Source organism: Corvus cornix, chromosome 8, assembly GCF_000738735.6.
Source record: "Corvus cornix cornix isolate S_Up_H32 chromosome 8, ASM73873v5, whole genome shotgun sequence".
In the NCBI taxonomy this organism is placed as follows: Eukaryota; Metazoa; Chordata; class Aves; order Passeriformes; family Corvidae; genus Corvus; species Corvus cornix.
In genome coordinates, this window is record NC_046338.1 from 5,434,066 (window position 1) to 5,461,066 (window position 27,001).

The 27,001-nt window shown below is 45.7% G+C and overlaps 1 protein-coding gene across 3 annotated transcripts in view; it reads left to right on the plus strand.

Annotated features, from left to right (window-relative positions):
- Positions 1-27,001, plus strand: part of LRP8 (LDL receptor related protein 8) — a 174,218-nt gene that overhangs the window by 142,037 nt on the left and 5,180 nt on the right. For 2 of the 3 annotated variants that reach the window (XM_039556171.1, XM_010408814.4), the window contains 12 exons: positions 7,809-8,171; positions 14,431-14,553; positions 14,903-15,025; positions 17,860-17,979; positions 18,109-18,234; positions 18,949-19,120; positions 21,508-21,735; positions 22,295-22,413; positions 23,853-23,992; positions 25,171-25,312; positions 25,736-25,888; positions 26,445-26,645. In XM_039556171.1, the coding sequence (XP_039412105.1) occupies positions 7,809-8,171; positions 14,431-14,553; positions 14,903-15,025; positions 17,860-17,979; positions 18,109-18,234; positions 18,949-19,120; positions 21,508-21,735; positions 22,295-22,413; positions 23,853-23,992; positions 25,171-25,312; positions 25,736-25,888; positions 26,445-26,645 (2,010 nt within the window). The remainder of the gene's footprint in view (positions 1-7,808; positions 8,172-14,430; positions 14,554-14,902; positions 15,026-17,859; positions 17,980-18,108; positions 18,235-18,948; positions 19,121-21,507; positions 21,736-22,294; positions 22,414-23,852; positions 23,993-25,170; positions 25,313-25,735; positions 25,889-26,444; positions 26,646-27,001) is intronic. The other variant, XM_039556172.1, reaches the window with a different exon arrangement.

Consider the following 27,001-nt stretch of genomic DNA (forward strand, 5'->3'; position numbering starts at 1 on the left):
AGAAAAAAAAAAAAGAGTTGGTTTATGAGTCATATTAACAGATAAAACAACATCTGAAAGTCATCTTAGTGGCTGAAATACACTCTTTTCCTACAGAGGATGATATAATGGTTGGATTAACTTCGCTTTTACTTTGCAAAGAAATTTGTTTGATAAATGTATTGAGAAAGGTTTAGCTCACAATAAACACCACTTCATTACTCTTCTTGTTCCAATAACTTTAAAATAATTGCTCATGTTGAACATGTGAATCTTCATCTCAGGCCAAATCCAGGGAAGTGTTTCTTTCTATTCCCAAGTCACAGAAACTGCAAGGCAAATCCTAATGCCATGGAAATCTCATTGCTGTTAATGTGAGCACAGTCAGCACACGACCCTTACAGGTTTAAGTGCAGTGAGTGCCACTCAGTGATTAAATTTTCCATTTGAGTAGAAAATCTAATACTGTTTTTTCAGAAACACTTGCCATTCTTTTCTGGAATTGTGGGTACATAGGTACGTTGTCTATATCATGTAATAGCTGTGCCCCCTAATTATCACATAACTGAAAACAGTCAGGGTCTGGTTGTTTCCTGAGCAGTCTGTCAGTTTCTTCCCCTCCCAAAATCACCACAGGGGTCTTGTGTTTATGGACTTGGTCATTATAGGATGTGCTTATGTTCATAACCTTGAATGGGGCTACACCAAATTCTGCCAATTGCCTCATTGCATCCCCAATGCTTCTTTTTTGAGGTACTTCTCCCTTCAGATCAGTTGTCTTGCAAACCATTTTATTTCAAAAGCACCTTTTTAATTGTTACTGAGCCTACATTCAAGCTCACTTTGGATCACTGTTCCTAGAGAAATGTGAGACATGGTTGGGTAAACTGGGGGGTTGAGAACGCAAAGCTCTCAGCCTTGCCTTGTTTTGCCTGTGCTCCAGAAGAGTTAACAGTGCATGTTCCAAATGCAGTGAATGTTTAATAGTGAAGCAAACTGCAATTAGAAGCAATAGCTCCTCTTACAGACAGTTCCCATCAAGCGAAGTAAATTAGTGGAAGTGGAAGTTTTATGGGGTACTGAGCTCACTGCTTGCAGTGTGAGCTCTGCTTTGTCCCTCACTGCTCAGGTGAGTTCAAACCTGTGAGTTAGCAACCTCCAGGATGCCCTGCTTAGTTATGGCAGTAACTTATAAATGACTTGATTGATTATGGGGAAATGGCTTAGCTTTCCAACTGGTTAAACTGGTACCATACCTGTGCTTAGGAACAGGTAAGGGTAAAGAGAAAGTGGCAGGCCAGTGACATGGCTGTAGAGCCATGGGCTGGGATTCCTTGCCTTTCCCACGTTTTCTAAAAATAAACCCAATTGTGCTGTCATTTGCCAGTGTGATTGGAGTGTAGCTTTTAGGATTCTGATGAAGCCTCTCTCCTGAGTGGGACATAAGGAACCAGAAAACAAGGGGGAAAACAGGCAGGTCGTGTCTCTGTGACAGCAGATGAGCACAGAGTGGGAATCTGCCCAATGGGTGGAAGGTGGCATCCATGGATTGGCTTTTCCTGGCAAAGTGTCTGTGATTTATTTTAACTCTGAAATGGCAAAATTAAATCCTGGTCATGCAGAAAATGCTGTGCACAGGAATCCTGTGCAGAAAATGGATAACCACAGAGAGTCCTGCTGAATCCAAGAGGTTTCAGTGTGTGCAGTAATGTGGGATTTGTGTGCACTGTCCCAGGATGAAGTCCAGCTCAGTAATGCCCTGTTCTGCTTGCTGAACGTTCATATATTCCTCAGAAATACAGAATTTTGTGTGATGAGAGCAGCTGTTAGTTTAATGGCTATTATCAGATGTTTCTGAGGGATTTGCTAAACTGGTATAATTTGTAAAATTGCCATTTTAATAAGCAAGTCATGTCTAAGGGAATGGGAGTGAGCTTGTCCTGTACAGGCTCCAATTTTCAAAGTCAGGAAAAATACTCACTAGACACATCACAGCATTATTTTTTCTTCCAGTTAAATTTTGGCTAGTACCAAACATCTCCAATCTGATTCAGCTGATTCTATTCCAGTTAGAATATAAAAGAGTAATAATAATGTCTTCATCCTCATGAGATCCCCATGGGGTGTCTTGGATTGTCACAAAAGCAGGACAGTATTTACCTCTGGTATTTTGACCATCCATTTTTGTCTTTCAAGATGCTTTATTTTACCCTTTAACCCTCTACACTGAATTCACTTGTTCTTATTTTGAGGTCATTTACAGTCATTTAGCCAGAAGAACCTCTGATAAACTTCCTAACCCTTTCCTGGCTTGAAGGAAAATTGAGGAGACCGCAGGTATGAGTTGCAACCTTATTGCACATACGTAAAATTAAAGACAGTGCAGAGTGTACATACCTTTGTACATGGACTGCTTCTCTCTGTAAATTGGGGGTCATAATTAATTCTGTTTTCAGATAATTAAACCACTTGGAATGAATATATGAATCTCAGGAAATACATTGTAAATCAGCACATACATTTTTGAATCAACTATTATTTGTCAGCAGGGACTTTGGCATCTGGTTGCTGGGTTATAATTAACTAATACTATGCAAATACTGCTGCAGAGAATGGGAAAATGACTGATTTGTGTTTGAGGGCAGTGTGTGACAAAGGCAGCGGGCACATGCAAATATTAATTTGCAGGAGTGCGTGAGATGGCTCCTTAGCTCCATTAGTGATTTGAACAATATCAGGAATTACTATTCCTTCTGCAGGCTCCATCTAGATGGGCTTTTCGGTATCAATCACCATAGCAACAACCACTGTTGGGAGTGAGGCTGCAATTCCACTGCATTATTCCCTCCATGGGAGGCCTGTCATTTTTTCAGAGCAATGAGCTTCAAGGTCATCTTCATTTACCTCCATCTCTTTTGCTGTCCTTCCTGGAGGGCAGCTTTCCATGGGAAACTTGTCCTTCCAGGCACAAATCCACACTTTAAAGACTGGCATTTGATGGAAGATCTGTATGAAATATTCAGGTATTTGGTAAGCAGTTGATGGCAGGCAAAATAAATAATTTAGACAGAATTAAGCCTGAAAATAAATACTAATTAAGCAAACCTAACATGCTGACAATGCTGGTAGCTGGGAGTTCCAACATAATCTACCCTGTCTGCACTCTGTGACCTCCTTATCCATGGCCCAGCTCAGAGATTGGTTCCTGTGGGCTGGGGGAGCTGGGCTTGCACTTGGGGCAGAAAACCTGCACAGGTGGAGCTCAGGACTTCCACCCCTCAGCCCTGCAGAGCTCAAATCCTAAACCTGAGAGCTTGGGAGAGTTCCTCAAGTCCACCAGCCTCTCCTGCCAGCGTTGAAGCAGCCATGAATCAACAGCAGATCTCTCCCTCCGTGATGCAAATGTTGGTATGCACAAATCATCCTTTGCCTGCTTTAGAATATCCATTATCAGATTTAAACAAACATAAATTTTGAGACACTTTGTTTTTTTTTAAGTTGCTTTGGGGACAGTATCAGAAAAATACGGTGTAATAATTCATCTTCTTGTCTTCACCATCAGTAGATAATTGCTGCTGTCCACTTTGCCACAAATTTTACCAAATAATTATCTTTCTTTAAGCCATTCATGTAATTTCAAGTGGAAATTGCTCTTTTGGAGGAGATGAATTAAATACCTGACTCTTACTGAAAAGCTATAAAATCTTTAATTAGAGATTAGCAATGACAGCAGTTACAGTCCCTTGTACATAATTCCCAGCTCCTGTGAATAATGGATATACCATTTATTAAATTTTTTCAATTTTACCCAGATTTGAGGATCCATGCTTGGTAGAGTTGTCTATTGTAGAAATGTTATGTACAAACATATATTTTTTGAAATGACAGTTTTTAATGAGTGCCCGGTATTGTTAGAGAATTCTGCATCTTGAGAGCATTCTGCTTTTTTCTAAAAGCCCTTAAAAAGCATGTGGCAGAATTATCTGAATTTTTGGTGCCATGCCTGAGCTAAGATTGTTCCTGCTGTGCCAGACTTTAACTAAAGCCTCTGGTTAAATCCTGGCTCTGGGCAAAAGAGAACCAGCCAGTAGTGAAACACTAACTCCACAACTGCGATCTCTCTGATCTTCTGTTATTTTATTATTTTTAACTTCCTCTATCCCAAGGCTGCTTCTGCTCCACTCTCCTCAAGAGATGTGACAAGACTGCAGCTGCAGGATGTGAGGCAAAAACTGTGACAGTTGTGCTTTACAGATTGGCACATAGCAAAGGGTAGAAATTAATGCAGAATAACTCTGGTATATTTTGTCTATAGGCAAAATCACATCTACACTATCATTTATGTGTGGTATTTTACTCCCTAAAATTGTGAAGAACCTTTACACATTACAGCGCTCTACACTAAACTGTTGTTATAGTTATGCATTGAAGACTGTTGATTGAAAAGTTCTTGACAAACATTTCCAAGATTTCTATTGGGATCACTCATGTTTGAAGTAGGTTTTGCACCTTAGAGTACAACATTTATTAATTTCTTCTGTGCTAAAGAAAGCAAATTAATATTTGATTCCTTGGTCTTGAGTGAATCAGCCTACAAGAGGACAGGTAGCAAATTTGGAGAATGCAAACAAATTGCTCAAGTCAAAAAATACCCCAGTGATCATTTAACTGCTATTGGCACGTTTTCTACTGAAATGGTCTGGGGGCAGTGAAATACTGTAGTGATGGGGCTGCGAGGTACCCTGACAGATTTATGAAAGGGGATGTGAAGTAAACGGTCCCTGGGACTTTGCTGCCCCATGTCCATCTCTCCAGGTGCTGTGTAAGATCATTGCAGTGCTTTATTTCTTGTGTTCTTGGCTCCGGCGCCAGGCGGTGCCGCAGGGTCCCGGCAGCGGCTCCTGCCCAGGCAGCCGGGGACAGCTCTGCTCCCCGTGCCTGTGTGTGCCAGAGCATCCCCCCAGCGCTGCGAGCTGCAGCCTCTGCCTTACCCTGGCGTGCCCTGAGGATTTCAGCTGTCAGGCAGGATGAGGGAAGGGTGAGAGGTGTTGGCACGTTATCTGCCTTCCCACGGCGGCAGCAGGGCACACGGGAGGGAGGGATGGAGCTCTCTGCTGCAGGCAGGTGTGACCCAGAAGGAACTGCTTGATCCCCCCCTAAGGACTGTGGGGGTGGAGAGGGGAGTTACCAACAGCCAAACTGCTGTGCTTGTTTCATGGAGAGAGAGCTTGTAGTCTCTAGTGCTGACATCACACTGAACTTAATGTTTAAAAAGAAATAAAATAATCATGACCATACAATTTTTCTAGCTAGCAATTCTCAGGCTTCACTGAGAAAGTCCTCATGAGAGGTAACAAAAGTTGAACTGCTTCTACTTTCTGGCTGTGATTATCAGTAACTTTATATCTGTACTGGGATTTGTAGGTGCAGAGGAGGAGCTTTGTGCAAACTTCCATTGTCTGTATCCCACTCCTATGTTTATCAGTCTCTAATTTGCCAATACAGCAGATTTCTGAAGGGAAATACGTACAAACAGGAGGAGGGGTGGAGGTGGGACCAGGAAAACAACAAGGGGGGAAAGAGGGGCTCATTACAGTTGGTGGAAAGGAAATTTATGCACATTTGGAGTGTGCAAATCATTACAATCTTGCCCAAACATTAGGGATCAAAAGGCTATGCAAGATTTTTCTCTCTGATCTGAGATTCATCAAAATAATGCCAGAAAACCAGTTTCTTCTCAGCCTTTTATCTGTTACAGAAGCTGTACGTAGCCTTAGAAAAATTGCTGTTTTCCCCCTACCATTTTAAAATAGATTGGTAAGATTATAACTCTTACCTTAAATTGCCACTTTATGGAGGAATGTTCTATATGCAGTTCCATATTATGGCCCTGCTGAAGACAGTGTTAAGTTATATAGCTGTGTACTGATCAGTAGGGTCAATAGATTATTTCTAGTTATGGGGTAAGGGTAGAAAAATCTGCTGAATGGAGGAAAAAATCAGAATTTGGGTGAAAATCAGAGCATTTTAATGGTCTTAATTCTGCCATGCAAAAGAAGAAGGTTTTTAGATGCTTCTCCACCAGACTGTGTTTGTATTTCAGGTCCTTATGAGAAGAATTCACCTCCTAATATTAGTTCTCTGATCTCAGTTCCTTCTGTTTGGAGAGGAAAAATTGTGGCTGCTCCAAGGGACAGATGCCTGGTGAGGGCATCTCAGTATCTAAAATATTTTACCAAGTGCAGAAGGAGCCTGAGCAGCTCCTTTGACCTCGCTCTGTTGCATTTCATGATTGGTGTCAAGTGGGGCAGCTGAGATTCTCTTTAACGCTCCTCCCTGCTGGAGGGAGCCTGGGTCCTGGCCAGTGCATGGTAGCTGTGCAGCAGGGAAAGCAATCCTCTTTCTCTTCTGCTTAGGTGGATTGCTATGCTGTAATATCTGGAAAGCCTGGGACTAAATGGGACAGAGCACAGGGCAGGAGGGGAGAGGTGCATATACATATATGTGTGTGTATATATATATATATATATTCATGCTCTGATGTAAAATGAGAGGCTGCTTAGTTTATCAGACAGAGCCCAGCAAGTTTTCCAGCCAGAATGTAAATAAACATCTGTGCAAGTGGATATGTTCTTAACTGCTAGATAAATACAGCTTTATTCCTAGGTATAAACCAGACATAATATTGCAATAGAATCCTACTGGGTTCCTGTCACTGGCTGAAAGCTGGGATATGACTGATCCTTTATAGGGTTTCTGCTGCTTTCCAGGTGCAATTGCCATTGCAGTGATGGGTACCATCTAAACTGTGTGGTTTAGTGTAGGGGCTCTGCAGATACGGCAGTAAATACTTCTGCTCCTGAAGACAAAAAGATTCCCAAGTGCAATGTAAAAAAAAAAAAAAAAAGTCTTATTGTAAATTTATATGCATATATTTATTGTACTTTTAATTTATCAAAGCCATAACTTCCCTGTAGAGGACTGAAACTGTGGAAGCAGAATTCTTTTTTAAGTAACTACCTCAAAGTACTTAGGGAGAATTTCTTCCAGGGTTTTGGTTCCCCCACACCTTGACAGAATAAAGTGACTTCGAAGTGCACTTTGTTGGAGTACCTGAGAGTTTAATTTGAGCAAGCATCTCTGCTTCAGCTGTCCATTAGGCTTGCAGAGGAGAGTGCTCTACTCAGCTTTTATCTGACAAGCACCTCATTTGTATGTTAATGTTGAGTTGTGATTTCCAGGGAAGGCATTCAGCGTGTTGTAAAGGGCCTTACTGGCAGATTGCAGCTAAATTGATGCTCGACTCACTAAATATTTACCCTACACATCCCACTTAATATGTCCAAAACCAGGCATACTGTGAAATCCTGAAACCTGATTCTGTGCTTATGAAAGTCAGGAAGCTGGTAATGTCAGCTTGGTGCCAAGCAGAGCCCCGGCGCTGCCAGCACAGCCCCAGCCTCTCCCTGCAACCTCCTGCCCATTCCCATTCCGTGCTGCTGCTCCTGCCCCGGGGCTCACCTGGCTGCTCCTCAATGCCAGGGCAGCACTGCCCCCGCTTCTCCCACCCGCAGTTCCCACAGCCCTGCTGCCCCTGCTTCTCCAGGGTTGCCCATGGTCCCTAGAGGATGCATCCTGAGGCCCATCTGGGGAGGGGAGCACTGCTCCTTACCACATGGTTATCACTGGGAGAAATGTTTTGGGGTAGGACAGCCAAAGTAATGCCTTTGTGCCTTTCTCCTCAGACATCCCTAATGTGCTAAAGCTGGTGCAGTGGTGAGGGCTGGGTTGGAGACCTCCCAGCTCACCTGTTTGTTTTTATTCCCAAGCCTGTTCTCCCAATGAGTTCCAGTGCAGTAACAAGTCGTGCATCTCCATCATCTTCGTGTGTGACGGTGACAATGACTGCGGGGATGGCAGCGATGAAAGGAAGTGCTCCCCTCTGACCTGCAACCCCAACGAGTTCCAGTGCAACAACAGTGTGTGCATCCCGGAGCTGTGGGTGTGCGACAACCAGCCCGACTGCGAGGATCAGTCGGACGAGTCCATGGAGAAGTGTGGATACGACGCCAAGGCCCTCAACACATGCGCAGCCCATGAGTTCCAGTGCGGGAATGGCGAATGCATCCACCTCAACTGGAAGTGTGACGGGGATGAGGACTGCAAGGACAAGTCTGATGAGCAGGACTGCCGTGAGTGTCTGCAGGGGCAGGGCCCAGGGCTCTCTGGGCTGGGGTTGGAAGGGCCAGGAGGCTGCTGTGGGCCGTGTTTGAAGCAAGGCTTTGATGTCTGAGCAGCAGCTGTGCCAGACAAGGAGCGCTTGTGTCCCACACGGCGTGGCTGGGTGCCCAGCCCAGCAGGGTCAGGTGTATTCCATACTCCTTTTGTGCTTTTTCCTTGAGAATCCGGAGAGGAGGTGTAAGAGCTGTTGGATGGTACCGTGCCTCAGAAGAGATCTGTTTCACTAGAAAGACAGGGAGTGAAAAATGGGAAAAACGTTCAAAGCCCTCAGGCTGCATGGTGGGGTCACAGCCTGGAGGTTAGGAGCTGCTATGCTAAAGGGAATATATGATCAGCAGAAAAAAAAAAAATTCATTTTCTGCCTCTGAAATTGGAGTATACTGAACAAGGCAGTCAAGAGAAGTACCTCTGAAGAATCCAGTTTGAAGTGCACTTTGAGCTTGGCTTGATAAAGGCACAGAGCTAATAAATAATGGATTTCTTTTCAGCTGGCTTTATGCATTTAACATGCTGTTGTTGGTATGTGTGGTATTTTGAATGTTTCATCCATTTTTAGCCACTAAACTGTTCAAGCTGGTCACTTACCTGAGGAGGGAGAGAGAAGAAAACAAGAGCAAAATGTTTTGCTAGAATATTCATAATGACAAGATTGAAATTAAATATTTACATAGCTGTTTATATTTAGCATCTCTGACATTGGGCCCCCTCTGGGGACGAAGGCATCAACCAGCTGCAAACCCAGGTATTATTGCAAGGTATCTAAGAAAATTTACCACTTTTGCCAGCACCATCTTTTCATACCCATGACAACACCAAGTCCAGGCTGGTGAGCTCAGAACAGCTGTATGGGAGAGCTCTTCAAAGAGCTGGGGGTCAGACTCTCTTCCAGAGAGAGAGAAGCAGGTGTAAATTTATTGTCTTCTTTAATAAGAGGAGGATGTAGTGCATCCTGGACACCACTGTTTGCACTGCAGGAGAGCAGGGGGACAAGCCACAGGTTACCTTGGAGCTGCCGTGCCTTTCAAATAGCCAAGGACTCTTTAAAGAGAGGCAAGAGCTGAATAGGGGGAGCCAAAATGTTTTGTCAGGAAGAGAGCAGCTTTGGCTGCTGGATATAAGGCTGTCAACCCAAGGAGGGGTGGATTAGGTAGGCTGTCTTTTCCTTCATCTCCAAGAAGGTGATGAAGTTGCTGACAGAGTTCTTGGGCTGCAGGTACCCCTGCCAGGGTCTGAAGGGTCACAGGGACTGTGGAGTCAGGAGATAAAGTTGGTTCCTGGCTGTTTCAAGAAAGCCATGCAGAAGCACATCTGGTGGAGATGGGCACTTCTGGCTGGGGCAGCCTTGGTGGTTGGTGCCTGTTTTCATTCTGAGACCTCCTGTGGGCAGTCCTGTACCTGTGTCCCCTCTGAATCAGGAGACAGTGGCAAGGGCCATGTTACAAACACAGCTGAAGAACTGTTGTCTGGTACAGCGGACTCCAGCAGAACTGATCGCTGTCCCACGGGATGCATTCCCTGCAGTAACAGCAACTTCACAGGATGGCTGAGTTTGGACAGCTCAGGAGAGGGGAAGGTGAGCTCCCTTCTATTGCCAAGTGGAGAAAGAGGGGAGCAGCTCACTGATGGTGTTTTCCGATGAAATGCCTCTTAAATTTCAATCCCTGTTGTTCAACTTGAAATGTTTTAAGTCTTTCACAGATCCCATTTATTTTGACATTCTGCTGGGTTAGAGGAGTGGGACTGTGCCCATGTACCTTCCTGCAGGGGGCCCACTGTTCCCCAGCTTCTTTCCTTGGTCTGATGGGCACCAGCCGTGTCCAGCTGAGCTCAAAGTGCCGAGCCATGAGGCCCGAAAGGAGCACGGCTCCACCAGCCTCCCTGAGCTGCAGAGCAGCCTCAGCCAGCAGCACTTCCACAGGCACCAGAGGCAGCTCCCAGGGCAGAGGACGCAGCTGGATACCGCTGCAGCACAGCACGGTGCTGACAACCAGTGGAGAAAGGGGGAAATGTGGCAGAAGCGACGAGACAATTCTGAGTAGTGGAGATTTAGCACACGAGGGTCTCTTCCCATAAAGTCTCAGTCCAGCACAATGTGGGTTATCTACCCGGGAGAAACAAGCATGTGAGCTGGTTCTGCTGCCTTCAGTCCTATGGACTGGGGAACAGGGAGATTCAAAGCCCAACGTTTTAGCTACCCCAGTGCTGCTCTGCACAGAGTGCCTGGTTCTGCTTGCACCCCAGTGCCACAGTGGTGTGTGAGCCCACAGCCATTCGCAGTGCATGGTTGAGGTAGCAACCGCGAGAGGCCTTGCAGCACTGAGTGCTCGTGTAGCTGATGCGTTCACTGGGTCAGAGCCAAAATTAACGTTGCTTCCCCATCCTAAATGCAGCTGTTGCTGGGGTGCCCCTACCTGCAGTAAGAAAGGGACATTTGGGAGCTCTGGAAGCTCAGTGTCACTGCCCATCTGCTGGACTGAAGAATTTAGGAACCTTTATGATTCTTTTCCTCTCCAGAAATTCTCTGTTTGAGATCAGTATCATGTGGCATGCAGGGAGTCACAGGTGTGTGACGCTGCTCTGTCCCCTTAGCAACAGGGATGGCACATGGGCCCCTCAGCTGGACTTCATTAAAGCTGCAGATCCCGCTACATCTTCTCTTGCAATGGGGATCATATGGGGTTTGTGCAGTATAAACAGAGGGATGGGAGCTAATGCTTTTAAAAAAAAGTTATGAGGCCATCACCTGTCATTTGTTATAAACATTTTGGATTGCTAAATGAGTAGAGCAGAAATGAAGGGTGACAATTGGTGAACAGGTTTTGGCAGCAAGACAGCAAATAAATAGGAGGGAATGAGTCATTTCAGGAAAGCTGTGTGAGAACATTGGGTGGCTGGGGTTTTTTCCATAGCATATATATTCAAATATGTATATATGTATATTTATAAATTAACATTAGGTTAGATTTATTAGTCTCCAAATCTGGAATGGTTATATTTTAAAATGTCCTTTGCAAGTTGCATTAGGGCATCCAGGAGGGAGAATAAATAATGCTAACAACTGACAGCAAGAAACAGACCTCTTGAGACCTGACCTCACACTTTCCTGCCTCTGTCTCCCCATCTATAAAATGGATTGATGCTTTTTCCAAATGTTGGGATTTTCTTTTTTGGGGAGGAAGGGAAAAAAAACCAGAAACCAGCAGAAACTAAGGCTCAGATCTGGAATCTGGAATATATCTGCTGAGTTTGAGTGATGCAGCTTTGTGCCCAGGATTTGTAAATGGGAAGTGTGTCTCTTTGAGGGCACCTGTTAATTTAGCAGGGCTTTGGTAATTTGTTTTGTATTTGATTTGCAGAGGAGATGGCTGTAAAACTACTGAGATTTCACGGATTCAAACCTTCCAAATTACCACAGCAATTTTCTGAACATCTTGTGCAAATAAACAGCACAGCTCTTCCCTCTTCTTGGGTTATGGCTTTGCCTTGGGAATGGCCTTAATGGGAAGCTGCTGTCAACTCTGCCAGTGGGGCTGAGATGGGTTAGTGTCTCAACTTAAAGATAACATGGAATTCTCCTGAAAAATGCAGCAAAAAATAGAAATGTCATACATGCATTTTAATGCTTTTGTGATCTGTAAGAGCCATTATTGTATCTGCCTTTTCTAGATGTCTGTTAAGAGCTTCAGAGGCTGTTGCTCAAAGGTCTGAACTTCCACAGCTCTGGTGGAGTGAGAAATGAGCCAGGAAACCCAGCCTGGTCTCCAAACTTCTTTCTCTTCTTGAAGCAAAGCCTTGTGCAGTGGAGCTGTACAGCCCCACATCTGTGTTTTGCAGTCTCTGTAGCAACTGAGCTAAGAATTGTGCTGTCATTTTTCTCTCAGCCTTGTGGTACTTGTGCAACATTGTCTTTGCAATTCCTACAAAATTCTCCTTAATTTTAATTCATTTTAGGACTAGAAATCTTTCTGTTCTTAGCATTTAGCTATGCTTTTTAGAAGAGCTTTGAAGATTACAATTGAGGACAATTGTATGTTTTATAACAGCTGACTTCCAAATCTGTAGCTGTTGTCATGCAGATTTACTTGGTGAACTGGAGACCTGTTTCTGCTCTAGAAAAGACAAAACCCCCATTGGCTTTAATTACATTACACTTTTGTGAGGGGTTAATATTTATAGTCAGAAATGGAGGACCATCCTATCCTACCTCCACACATAGAAGTTGCTACAGAAATGGTGAAGCAAACTGGTTTTCAAGTTAGGGGTGAAGACAAGAAATAATTGTGGCAAAGGACTTTTCAGTGAGACAACAGGAAAAGCCTTGCAGTGGCCAAGGTTTAGCTTGGCAGAAGTCAGGGTTTCCTGGGGAGGAAGGTGGTGTCTCCATGATCAGGGCTTCCACAGGCAGGTGGTTGTACATGCCAGGAACAGTCTAAGCAGAAGTGACTCTGCCTCCCTGTAGGAGTTCTCGGTGCCACTTCCAGACCTGTGGTCTGTGACTCTCCCAGACCACAGCTTTGTTTCTTTACCTCCTTCATTTTTCTCCATTTGGTAGAGCAGCAGATCCCACATGCTTAGTTTGGAGCTGCTGTCCCAGATGTCCCACTGAGGTTTCCCATTCCTGTGCCTGGGTTTATTAGCTGAAACGTGGCAGCACAGCTGGTCCCATAACTGTGCTTATTGCTTAAGGTTTTTTTGTTACTTTGCAGCTTTTTATGAATATAGTGCATATGGCTTTCCTCTCCAAGGAGCAGTGCTATTTCCAAACTTTCCTCATGTGAATACTGTGTATTTCTAATGACAGGATTTCTCCCTTCCCCCACCAGCCCTGCAGTTGTGGCTTTTCCTGTCTCTGGTGCCTTTTGCTGGCTGAAGATGCACTAGAACTAAGTCCAGTGAAACAGTCATGAACTTGGATCCTGCATCCATCGGGATGCAATCACCAATAATGTGGAGTCTTTGTGTAACTGATACTTCATGGTATTGATGCTAGCTCACTTCATGTCTGCAGCTCTTCCTGGGTTATCTGAAAGTAGTCATTTTTGTATTAGAACCAGTTTGTCAAATTGTCCAGGGAAGTCTGCAGACAGCTCTCACCTCCCATGTAGTAACACCAGTGCTGGCCTCCCCTCACTACTCGGAAGCAGTGATTTTCTGTCAGACCTCACCAGGACACAATCACATGATGGAAAGGCTGGAATCAGAAGCTCTCCAGGGTGCACTGCCTTAATAGGATTTTAAGAATACATCCAATGGGCCCCTCAGAAGGAAGCTGCAAAACATGTCCCAGGAACGAGGAGCCTGTTTGCCAGTGAACTACAGGCTGCCTTGTACCCTGTGTCGGCACAGGGCTGGTCCCAGCTAGGGAGGTCTCTCATTTATTGTAACTTGGGGAGGGAAATACGACTGCTTTTAGTATCGTCAGTGCAGGTGTCTGGTTTATATTTTTCCCCAGCTTTGCTGTTTCATCAGATCTGGTTTGAGTCCATTATAATCTGACCTGGACAAACGAAGTTCAGGCTTGAAACCTGGGCAGATATTGTGGAGGTGTTTAGGGCTGGAAACCCCAAGAAACAACACAACACCATGCAGTGGAGCTCTTCTGCCTTCCAGTGGGCTGTTGGCTCATGGGCATTCGGTAACCTGATGATCGTGTCTTGTTGCTGCCTTCATCCCTACTGTGACCACACTGGCTTTGGCAGTCACTACAGGTCTCTTGCCCAGGCCTTAGCCTGAACATGTTTTGAAATGTATCTTAAATGTAATTTTTTGTGAAGGAAGGAGAACTGAGGAGCAGTTGCCTTTGCCTACCCAGCGTCACTGTACACTCCCAGCTGGAAAGCAGTCTGGCCTCACACAGACTGCAGCCCCCAGAGCTGCTCCACTGCTGGGAGTTTTGCTGCCTGCTTGCTTTGTTCTGTCTCACCAGAGAAGCTTCACTGCTGGAACTGAGTCTGTTTTGACAGGGTGTGCTCATATGGGCTTTGATGCTGTTTTCCCAAGGATGTAGAGGGTGATGTAGGATAGCAGAGGGGCACAGGAGAACAGTGGCTGAGGCAGCTGCTGCCTCTGTTGCTTTGGTGGAAGCAGCCAATACTCTGACATTTGCTGACAGAGGGTGCAACCCCGGCAGTGTCAGAGGGACATGGCTAAAAGGTACCACACAAATGACTGAGTTCTGTGTGGCTGATGCTTGAATGTGTTGTCTTAAAGCTCTGGTGACCTGCCAGCCAGATGAATTCCAGTGTGGTGATGGGACCTGTATCCATGGAGCAAAGCAGTGTGACAAGGTGCACGACTGTCCTGACAACAGTGACGAGGCTGGCTGTGTCCAAGGTAGGTACAGATGGCTCTTTGCTCCTCATGCTCTGTGGGGTAAATCTGCCAGGGCTGCGTGGCCTCTGGAAAGGGAAGAGGCCTGTGCTGCTCCTCTGGGCCATGCCAAGCTGCTTCTTTTACAGTTTTAAGCCATTCTGGCAGTGGGATTGCTTGGGAGAGATGATTGTGCCGACCAGGCAGACTGCATGACTTGAAAAGTTCTTTGCATGATGTTCAGGCTCAATGTTCATTTGCTTAATCCTATTCCATTTCTGCTAATGATGCCCTCCTGAGCCTTATGTCAGCCTGTTTGTTGTCATGAGCCTCATCTAACTTAGTTGCTTTCCTCTCTTGCCCAACATGACAGAGTCAGCTTGTGAAAGTCCCAGCAAGTTTCAGTGTAAGAGTGGAGAGTGCATTGACGGAGGCAAAGTGTGCGATTCACATAGAGACTGCAGGGACTGGTCTGACGAGCCTCTGAAAGAATGTGGTACAGTACTTGCCTTCTACGTGTTGCTCCTGTTGTAACTGCTTCCCCTCTCCTCCATCTGGTGCTCACAGCTTTGAGTGTAACCACATGTAGCTGCTAATGCTATTTCTCACTCTGCTCCTCTTTCCTTGCCTTTATTCTCTCATCACCCTTCATATGAATATAATTAGTAGCTTAATCTGATCATCTGTAAGTTTGAACTGTGCCCTTCTCCACTCAGTTTTTATTCTTGGAGGGATGTATGAACTGAGCACAGGACTAGGAATGAGGAATTCCCCCTCTCCCCAAATACTAGTGTCCTCCACAGCACAGACCAGTTTATTTAGCCTCATTGCCTAAGTTATCTTTGAATTCTAAGGTGATGATAACACCATAAAAATATAGCATTGGGAACAGGCTTTGAAGGTGAAAACATGTAGAGTGGCAGCAACCCCTGAGAGATGACTTCAGCGGTTTCTGGGTTGTACATGTTGTTGCTGCTTCCCCCAGCATCGACAGCAGGCTGCTCTCTGCAGCGTCCTACCAGCTCTGGGCTGTGGGAATGCCAGGAGAGTCAGGGCTGACAGAGCCAGGGGAACAGAGCCCAGGCCACAGAACTGTGCCCCTCTCCATAGGGCAGCCCTTTCTTGCCTTTCCCACCAGACATTGTAGGCACCAGCCCCGATCTGCAGCATTACTCAATTACACAATCCCCAGTGCAGAGATGTCTCCAACAGGCATCTCTTCCCATGACATCATGGAGCTCAGTGGCTGCCCCTTAAATAACTCCTGTTCAGGAAGAACCATCAGTCTCTCCCTGTTTTAGACAAGAAAGTGTTTTGCATGCCTAGTGAGGATGCTCTTACCTCATGCTTCCAGTGTGCCCTTGCTTTTTTCCACTAATCTACATCTCCCTGTTTCTCTGAGTGGGTGTTGCAGTTGTCTGTCCATGGAGGTCTCCCAACAAAGCTGGCAGCCTGGTTTCTCATAGGAGACTGGGCAGTGGCACAGCACATCGGGGCTGGTGCTCAACCCAGTGGTTGTGGTGCCATGACTGGTGCAGCCCTGGGCTGGCAATGAGGTGTTGTCTGAGTTGGGAAGCAGAGAAGAGCCCCTAGGGGAAGGTGTTTCTTGAAGGGCGCAGTGCTGGGGGTTGCTGTGACTGTAATGCCTTCACACAGGTTATCTCCACAGGAGGCAGAGATGCAGGACACACTCACCAGCTCAGTGTGTCTGTCTAGCCTGGCTAAACTCTGCAGTGCCCTCTGAGAGTCCCCAAAAAAAGCACTGCAGAAGGCAGGATAACACTTGGCTATTTTAGTCAGGCAGGGAATATACTGCTGAAGTTTGGGTGAAGAGCAGCAGCTGCCCAGGCTCCTCCTGCCTGGCTCCTCCTCAGCTCTTCTTGAGAAGTGCAGCAAGTGAACCAGCACTTGATTTATAGCCCCTAAATCCATTCCACAAAGCACCCGTGAAACCATGGGAATCATCTTAGTGAGAGTTTGCTTGTTAATCAAAACAGCCTTTGTAGTATTTTGCAGAGAGCAGTTGTGCATGTTTAGAAGTCATTTGCTACAGACCCATGCAAGTGTAGGAATAGGAGATTTCTGTCCATAAATGTCACTGAACCCTGACAATACACAGTGGGGCTGTGGACACCTTCTCGGAGCCTGGTGAACTTGCTCTATTAATTACGTATTGCTATCTCTATATGTACCTGCTAGGAAGGTGAAAGCATCCCAGAGCTGAGATGGATTCCTTCTGGCATGGTATTTTCCCAGTCTTACTGACTTAATTGGGTTGTGGTTGTTTCCATTTTCTTCCAAGAGCAACGGTTTAATGGCTCTGCTGTGCTGCTCACCTGCAGTGTGCAAGGAAGCAAGAAGTAAAAGATAAATGAAAAATTTGCCTTTAAATTGCATTATAGATTGGAGCAAATCTGTTTTCCTTGTTCTGGTGAGTCCACTATCCCTGAAATCCCGCAGCTCCTGTTCAGCAGTCTTCCTTAAGGAGAGAACTTTCTCTTTACCTTTTGTAAGTCAATTACAACAAGAAGAAATGTTTTTTTCTGACAGGAAACCAGCTTTCCCCAACCTCTCATTCAGTTCTACTTACAAGGATCCATTTATTCTGTTCTTCCTTTCTGCACTTGAGAGCAGGATCAGAGAGGTGGCCTTGGATTAGAAAAGGCCCCAGGAGAGGATGGGGGCTGTTGCTTCATAAATTGCTCACTGGGGGCTGCCAGCAAAGACTGTTGTGGGGGACGTGTTTGTGGGAGGACTGTATCTCAGTGCTAATGGAGTATCTCTGACAGACTGCACTTCGGTGTTTTCTGGAATTTTTCACATAGATCATTCCTTGAAGCTAGATGGGAAAATAGTACAGTATTTCAAAACAGCTGGCCCCTGGGAGATGAGAGTCCCCCAGCATGAATTATTAAAGTGCAGAGAGACTGTTCAGAAAAGTCAACATGAACCAGCGCATGGGGAAGAAGGAGTATCCTGGAGAGAGCCCTCCAGTCCCTTGGAAGTTTCTCACATGTGGCAGAACAGCTCAAAGCAGCAGCTCTCTGATGGGATGAGATGCAGAGACTCACATACGCTGTATCCCCAGGGCTCCCCATTCATTCAGCCACTAGCTTTGAGTCCAAATGATCCCACAGAGTTGGTTTGGAATAATAAAGAGCAAGAAAGTGATGCAGTGGAGGCTTCTTATCTGTTAAGGCACTTGTGCTCTATAGGGCCAGTACCAAAACTGATAGAAATAGGAAAATTTCTGAGGAAATCTCTTCATTTTATTCAATCTCACAGCTAGAAGCCCCTGTTTGTCATAGGTGATCTGTGTATCCCCTGCAGGTGTTAATGAATGCTCGATGAACAACGGTGGCTGCTCACACATATGCAAAGACTTGAAGATCGGTTACGAGTGCGAATGCCCGCCTGGATACAAGCTTCTGGATAAAAAAACGTGTGGAGGTAATTGACATGCAAACAGCAGTCCCTTGTGTTTCACCATAGAGAGACGTGATTATATTCACTTGAGCATTGCTCCATCACAGATGGTTTGATTTCAAGTTATTGATGGGTTTCAAACACTCCTTTCAGACATAGATGAATGTGAGAATCCAGACGCTTGTAGCCAGATCTGCATTAATTACAAGGGAGACTACAAATGTGAGTGCTACGAAGGATACGAGATGGACACCCTGTCCAAGAACTGCAAAGCTGTAGGTAAGACAACGCCACAGGCACTAAAACTCTGCTTGCTCTACAGCACACTCCGATAAGAAAACACACTCACAGGGCTGAGGCAGGGGAACGGAAACGAAAGGAAACACGCAAAGCAAGCAAAGACATTTCACTGCGAGCAGCACAGAGCTGCTGCAGCGATAGCAGATGCGTCTCTAGGCAAGAACTACTGATCATGCAGATCAGAATATTTTAACAGTGTACAGAGCAAGATTGCAGTCACTGCTTGGCTGTTTGAAGCTGAAACTAGAAAAGAAAGTCTCTTGACAGGTGTTATTGAAAACAGTGCAGCAAAAACATTTAGTGGTAGTAGTATTGAAAGAAAGAAAACATCCCGATTAAAACAGGGTAGCTTTGACACCCCTCCACCCTCCCAGCTGTAAGTCACCAAAATCTGACCCAGGATTTTGCACTGAAATGGGAAATTGAAGATGAGTACATTCCCGGGAGTTTTGCTTGTGCCTTAGCAGAACAGGCAGTCCAAGAAGCAGCATGTGTCCAGGGACCACAGAGGTGCCTGCATGTGACAGCCCTGCCTCTGGAGCAAGTTTCCACTTGCTTCCAGTGTGGTGTAAAGCTTCTGTACAAGCACAGCTATCAGTGACTGATAGTTCCACTGTTGTTCAAGAAATGGAAGTTGAATCCAGCCCTTGGGACAGCTGCTGAAGTGACAAATGTGCTGATTTTCTGTGGTAGGCAAGAGCCCATACCTGATCTTCACCAATCGCCATGAGGTCCGTAAGATAGACCTGGTGAAAAGGGACTACTCCCGCATCATTCCCATGCTGAAGAACGTGGTGGCGTTGGATGTGGAGGTGTCAACAAACAGAATATATTGGTGTGATTTGTTCTACCGAAAAATCTACAGGTAAGGAAGGGGCAAGAGAAGGACGTGTGTGTTGGTCCCTTCCCAAAGCTGCATTCCATCTGTACCCCCTAAAGCATTCCAGAGAACAGTGCAGGGTACAGGGCACCTGAGGGCTTTTCTGCCCTGACAGGGATTACCTGTTGTGGCCCAGACTTGGTAATCATTTTTAGGAATTGATAAAGACATCAGGGGCTCATGCAGTTATCTCCTTGATAATACAGGGTGACTTTTCATCAATGCCAGATCCTGCTGCACTCCTGCAGTTAAATGTAGGCTCTTGTTTACTGAACCATGGATACTGCAAAGCAGGGCCGAGGCTGCTTCTGCACTGTGAGTGTTATATGGGAAGCCACAAAGGACCTGGCATCTGGATGCACAAAGGAGGCAAATGGTGGGAGCAAGGAGGCAGCAATACAGACACAATCTGCTGCCCACTGTAGTCTCTGGTAGACTGGATTTAAATTCAGAGCAGCTGACCACAGTGCATGTTCTGTAACTCATTCTCACTCCTCCTTCAGCTGTTTTTATGGCATCCATCACAGTTATTATGTGCTGGGGCTTGTGAGTGTGCTTAGCCAAAGAAGCATTTAATTTATGTGCTGAAAATCCCCCGTGTATATTCTGATTTGCACAGCTATTGCAGCTTCTGCAGTGGTTTGCTCTGGATTTTAGCTAATGATCAGGCATGGGCTGATTGGTATCAGCACATGGGAGCCAGGCCAGGGTTTCTGCAGGCTCTGGTAGCTCCTGCACCACTGGCAGGGATATCTGCCCAGACTGTGCTGGGTATTGACCACCAGTAGCTGGGCAGGTACCCTGAGGGGCCTGTGGGGCTCTGAAAGTGGGGGGATGGTTCAGAAGAAAGCTGTCAGCTCTCACCGGGTCTCTCACTGGGCAAGGGCTGAGTTCGTACACAGAGAATTATCCAAGACACTGCTCCTGCAGCGCTCCTGCAGCTCTCCAACAGCAAATGTCCTGGGATGCTGGGAGTCCCTGGGAACAAGCAGTCTGTGGTCAACAGGCTATAGCAAGGTGAACACAGTAGTACAGGAGGTAATTGCTGGCAAGAGATGCCATCTTTCATAATGCTCACCTCACTTGCCTTTCTAGATCCTGTCCTGTTGAGGTGATGTCCCCTTTGGGGTGTCAGAAGATCTTTTACAATATTTAGTTACTGGGAGAATTGAAATGTCACCTGTACTTGAGCCCTTCCATTGTGGAAGCTGCCGGAGCCTCTTGGCTTTCCGTCCTGTGCAGGCACAGATGGGAATTTATGTACCTATGGAACACATGTTATGGAACACAATTGTCCCACTGGCAAGGGATTAACTGGCCTGGAGCTGTGCATTTAGAGCTGGAATACTGTAATCTTGGGAGCACTGCTGGACTCCCAGAGAGCCCTGATGTACCATTCCTTCAGTGCTGGGTCAGAGACAAACCAAAACCATTCTTGTAGGGAAGATGCAGCAGCATGCTGGTCATCCTCGCTGACTCTGCATGGCCATTCCAGCCCTGACTGCAGACTGTAAAACTGTCAGGAACTCCTGGGTTTAGACACTTCAGTTCCAAGGTTCTAATCTGATACTGGAGAGCTCAGCTCCCATACAATTCCATGAGCTCATTCCATGAGCAAAGGCAGGATGGGCAATGAACAGAGGATGCAAAGCATCTTATGATTTCAAATGTTTGGGGCAGGGGGCAGAAACTTCCTGCTGTTTTATAACTGTTTTAAGATGTACTGAGTTATTCTAAGAGCCAGACTAAGCTTCTACAAACACTCATGCAAACTCAGAATAACTGGATTTCAGCTCACTCAGCAGAATTGATATTGAGAGCAGAATCAGCCTGTGTGGTTGTAGGAGCAACATTTCAGTTATTTATGAAACGTCCATGTGGAGTCTGCTGCCTTTCATTATTGTTTTGAAAGATTTTGAGGCTGCCACTAATATTTAGTGAACATATTCTTTATATCTAGTGAAATCACTTGCCAAATTAATGCAGCTTCATGAATTCCTTTGATGAATCATAATTAGCTACACAGCTCCTAATTCTGCAGTACATTTAAGTACATTTATTGCATGCTAAGCTCAACTCTGTTCAGCAGAGCCCTGAAGATTATATTTTTAATGTCCATAAATCCCACAAATCAATGCTGTTGAAGTTAACATGCCTGAAGTCAAATGTTTTCCTGAATTGTGCAGTTATAGCAGGAAACAGAACAATGAAAGGACAGTTCCCTACTGTGGAAATGCTGCTGCTGCCATACAGCAGCAGGAGAAAGCAGAAGGTTGCAGGAGCACCATAAGGGTTCCTGTGTCAGCCACGCTGCCCACGGGGCCCAGCCTCTGGGAGCTGTGTGTGAGCCCTGTGACCCCCTGTCCCTGCAGCGCCTACATCGACAAAGCGAGCGACACAGCCGAGCAGGTGATCCTGATCGACAGCCAGCTCAACTCCCCTGAGGGACTGGCCATTGACTGGGTCCATAAGAACATCTACTGGACAGACTCTGGAAACAAGACCATCTCAGTGGCCACTGCAGATGGAAGCAGGAGGAGGACACTTTTCAACAGTGACCTCAGTGAGCCCAGAGCCATCGCTGTGGATCCCACACAGAGGTAGGTGTGAACACCACGAACACCCCTTTGCCAACAGACATTCCGGTTGACTTTTTGCCCCTCTGACAAACTTGGGGTAGTTTTCATCTCACCAAGACTTCAGATGCCCTTTAAGATATACCCTGCAGTGGAACTGTGGAGATGCTTCAACTAACCCTTGGCAAGGTCCCTGTTGTTAAAAACAGTTCTGAAATTCATAGCCAGGTCATGTGTTCAATGGGCCTGAGCTGCCCCCCACACAGAGGCTGTCCTGGGAAATGAAGTCTGTCTGACTTGTGTTTGGGCTATTTGGATGAGTGAATGCTAGGTACCTAACAGACACAGCAGGAGAGTTTGCAGGGGTTAGTTAACTGGGGTGAGATTCTGCATTCTGGTGCCAGTTTTGTGGCAGATTACCCAGTGGGAGAACTGCATGCAGCTCCACCAGCAGAATTAACTGAAGTGGCTGAGAGCTTTGCTGTAATAAGGAGAGAACCTTAGTGCACCTCCTACTGCAATCAGCAGTGCAGGTTTCTTAACCAAGTCCAGGTTAGTGTTTTCTTACCTCTGCCTCTCTCAGGTTCATGTATTGGTCTGACTGGGGAGACAAAGCCAAGATCGAGAAGGCCGGTCTGAACGGCGTGGGGCGGCAGGTGCTGGTCACAGACAACATCGAGTGGCCAAACGGCATCACACTTGGTAAGTGCCCAGGTCAGAGCTACAGCACCCACGGGGGCTGAAGGAAAGCTGGTTTTATGGTTAAATAGGAAAACAAAATGGTAAATATGCAAAGGCACCTGCACACACAAATCCTAAACTGGTCTGTCACTACTGCTCGCAAACATGAGTTCTTTTATTTCAGTAGCACAAACAGGAAGTCTTGCTGCAGTCAGAACCTCATACTGCAGGAGCCTTGAGTTGTTTGTCATTGTGCCTTAAGGGAAAGGGAAATTTTGGGGGAGGATGCAGAGCTGTGACAACCCTTTGGAAGTCCAGAAAGCATCAGAATCCTTGGTGTTAAGTGTCTCTGTACTTCGGGCTGTCTCAGGAGCAGTGTCAGGATCCTGCACTGGACAGATGAATGATGCACAGTATATCAGAGAAAGGGACAGGGCCTTCAGAACCCATTCTCTGTCACCATTCCCTGCCTACCCAGCTGCTCAGGGCAAATGGAACCCACCAGAGGGCTGTGGTGGTTCTCACAGCCACACCAAGCAGCAGAGTGGAAAGGAGGTTTCATGGAGCAGCAGGGAACATCCTGCTCTGGAGCTGTGTGTGTTTAACACCATGCAGATGTGAGGTTCTCTGCTTGGCTTTGAAAATTCTGGCTGTGCCAAGGATGTAGGAGGAAATGCTGCTGCCATTACATACTGCTGAAGTGCTACTGCTGTGAATAAATAATGTTCTCATTTAGTAATTAAGAAATTAATTAATGACTTGTTTAATTATATAACTTGTTTCTTGGCTCTCATCCACTTGCATTCTGTTCAGTGAATCCCATCCAAAATGAGTGAATTTGCTCCAGAAAGAGAAATGCAGTGCTTAGCATTCCAAATAACATTGGATCCTTTCCTCCCACCCTTATCTGCACCCTCCCCAAACCTGGCTGGCTGTGGTAGGACTGTCTCCACCAGCAGATTCCCCCAGCCTGCAGCACAAGAAGGGTTTCTGGGCCCAGGATTCTTTTTCACTGAAAACATGTGAATCTCACAGCTCCTTTAGAGAGCTGTTTCATTGGAATCTCAGTAGTTGTTTTCCAGCAAGAGGCCAAGGCCTGAACAACTTTGGGAGGGATGAAGCTTCTCACCCAGGCACTGATGGAGGGAATCTGGGAAGCCCAAACTACTGCTGCCCTGCTGCTCCTGGTAACAAAAGAACCTCACTGTACAAGGCTGTCAGTCAGGCATTCCCCCCACACACACACAGCAGAATGTTCCTCCTTTTTAATCTTATTTATAGGGTCTTATCCCAGCATATCTGGGCACTGATTCAAAATCAGAACTAGTGTTAAAAAAAAAAAAGAGAAGCCCAATAATAAAGAGATTAGTCATGCTGCCAGCAGGAAAAACATGCTGGGCAAGAGCAAAAGAGTTGCAGGAGCTGTGTGTCATTTTGCTTCATTGTGTTTTACTTTCCAGATTTGCTGAATCAGCGTCTCTACTGGGTAGACTCCAAATTGCATTCACTGTCCTGCATTGATTTCAATGGCAGCAACAGAAAAGTTCTGATCTCCTCTGTGGATGATCTGAGCCATCCTTTTGGCTTGGCAGTGTTTGAGGTAAGAGTGGAAAATGGATGCAGAACAGACTGGAGCCTGTAAGAGGTCCCAGAGTTGTTCTTGATTAAAAGCTCTGCCTTTTGCACAGCCCAGAGAGCTCAGTGAGGGCGGTCGCTGCTATAGAAACCGATAAACCTGGTGTGGCTTCAGCAGGGAAACTGGTTTTTAAAGCCCTTAATCAAGAGCAATGTGTTATGTCATGCTTTTACCTAACTGCAGCATCAGTGTATTAAATGATCCGGGGAACAAAGGCTTCAACTTTGGCACTCTCTGTAGGTCAGGTAAAGCAGAGAAAGGTCCAGCTGGCTTTTGGCTCGGGAAAATCCTTATCCTTAAATCCCTTATTCCTCCTATGTGAAGTGGGTAATATCTGGGCATCTAACTTTGGGCATGGGTTTCTCCAAGTCATTGTTGCTCTTTAGTGCTATCCCCAGCAGCAGCATTTGGAAGGATCTCTTAGATTATTTCCCCTCTCTGGTCTGAATAGCTGGGTAGAATAACAGACAACCTTTTTGCTTTTGCTAAGCTGCCCTTGGTTGTCCAGCAGTGTGGCTTTCCTTATGGAAATACACATGGGTTTAGCAGGCAGCAGCACACACAGATGACCAAGCAATTAAATACTGTTTGGTAATTGCAATTCCAGGGTACCTCTTTCACCAGTAATTTTGTATCTTCAACCATAGTATGCCATGCAAAAGATAGTAATAAAAAAAAAAAAAAAAAAGGTGCTCAGCTTCCAGGTGTGCTCTAGGCACTGGCCTCTTCATAGATACCTGTTTAATGCAGGTCTTATCTTGGGAAAGGAGGAAAAAATCAGCAAGGTAACAAATGTTTCTTCTATGGAGTATGGCCCTTTGCTCATGATCTATCCCAGCTTACAAAGAAAAAGCAGTTCAGAAACAACATGGATGCAGTTTGTCTGTACCTTACCAAATTTCTCCTCCCTCACCTCAGTCTCAGAGCTACTCAAAATTACACAGCACTTTGTAAACTTGTAGGAGAGCTGGGCTTTTGAACATTGTCCAAAATAGAAAGAAAAAAGCTGCAGACAGCAGTAGCATGAACCGAAGGTGCCCCAACGTAGGAACACAGGGCACTAACTTTGTGACTGCTGGAGTTTACTCCAACTCGAGCAGGATTTGAGCAGGCCAGGTCAGGAATCTGTGCATTCCCTGCAGGACAGAGTGTTCTGGACTGACCTGGAGAATGAAGCGATCTTCAGTGCAAACAGGCTCAATGGCTTGGACATCTCCATTCTGGCAGAGAATCTCAATAACCCTCATGACATCGTGGTGTTTCATGAATTAAAGCAGCCCAAAGGTAAGAGGTGTCCTCAGGATGTCATGGCCCTGAATCAGGTTTATTTGAGCTGGCAAATGAAATGCTCCCTGATGGTTCTTGATGAGAGAGAAAGCACAGGTAATAATGGGAAATCAATGCCTAATGTTTGAAGTTCCTGCATAATTAATTCAGCAGCAGCATTTATTGAAGAACCTGCAATTTGCTAATAGCTGTTTAATTAGCATCTTTGATACCAGTGAGTTACTCTTGTCACTGTGTTGCTTCCCATTCATTATGTATTTGGGAAGTTTTTATAGTACTGTGTAATGTTCCACTCCACCATACAAACTGTAAAGACGCATAGGCAGCCTGATAATTTTCAGAGGACCTGATATTTCTTTGCCAAGGGCAAGAAATAAATAATTAGGAAAAAAACTTGTCTTTTCTTCCATCTTTGAACAGCTCCAGACTCCTGTGAGCTCAGCTCCCAGCCAAATGGAGGCTGTGACTACTTGTGTCTTCCTGCACCTCAGATCTCTCCCCATTCCCCCAAGTACACCTGTGCCTGTCCTGACAATATGTGGCTGGGTCCTGACATGAAAAAATGCTACAAAGGTAAATACAGTCACATCTCCATTTCACTATTCCAGCAAAACCATATTTACAGTGAACGTATTTCCTGATGGTGAAAACACAAACACCGGCTTCTGTATTCCACTCCTTGCTGCCCTCTGAGCAAAGCAGCACTGTGGTGTCCTTTGCTGAAAGCTTGCTTATTTTGGAACACTTAATCAGGAAAAGATACAGCAGGAAGGGGGGGGGGGAAAAAGGACTAGGGCCCAGCACTAATTCTTGGTACAAATTCACAATCTTCTGAAGTTCTGAAAAAAACCACAAGTTTGTGAACTTCTTAGCTACCTTCAATACAGAGTGCTTTTTTTTGTTAGTATTAATAAATCAAGCTTGACTTCAGGAAGTCATTTCTGTAGCTTTAGGCAGAGAACTATCAATAGTTTGACTACCTGGGAAATAGAATTGGAATTTGGTTTCTGCTTCTCTTCATTAAACAGTCCTTCCCAGATATATGTCACCGTTTGTGATTTGCTTTGTGTACTTGCTTTAACCAAATTTCCTTGTTGCTCTTGGTTTTCACATCTTTCAACTACTGCAGCTCCTGTAGTGGTTTCCACAACCACTGCCGGCACCACGACCATCACTGCTGTACCTGGCAGTGCCAATGACACCACTGAAGTTGTTCCCAAAGCTGTACCAGAAGCTACAATCACCACCCCAAGTCTTCATTTACCTTCCACCACATCCATCCTGATAGATTCTGAGATGACCACTGGAAACAGCAATTTATCACAGCACTGTAAGAGAATGAGATTCCTCTTTCCTCCTTCTATGTCACAACTCCTCATGCACTGGTGGGACACCTGACCTAATGTCTGAGTTCCAGAGGGGTCAGGTGCAGGCACATCCTGGTGCACAGCAGGAGACATCAGCCCGTCTCTCTGCAGGCACCTGGATTATGATGGCCGCTGTCATTCCAGTCACTTGGCATGTTAAGGAACTTATATGAACTTTTATCCAAGGCACATGAATGGCCCTGAGAGTTCACATCAGCCCTTGCCTTGTGCCCAGTACTGGCTCATCCCAGCTTCAGTGCTGCAGGCAGTAGAATGGATGATTCTGCAGGTGCTTCACCTATTTTAGTTGTTTAATTAT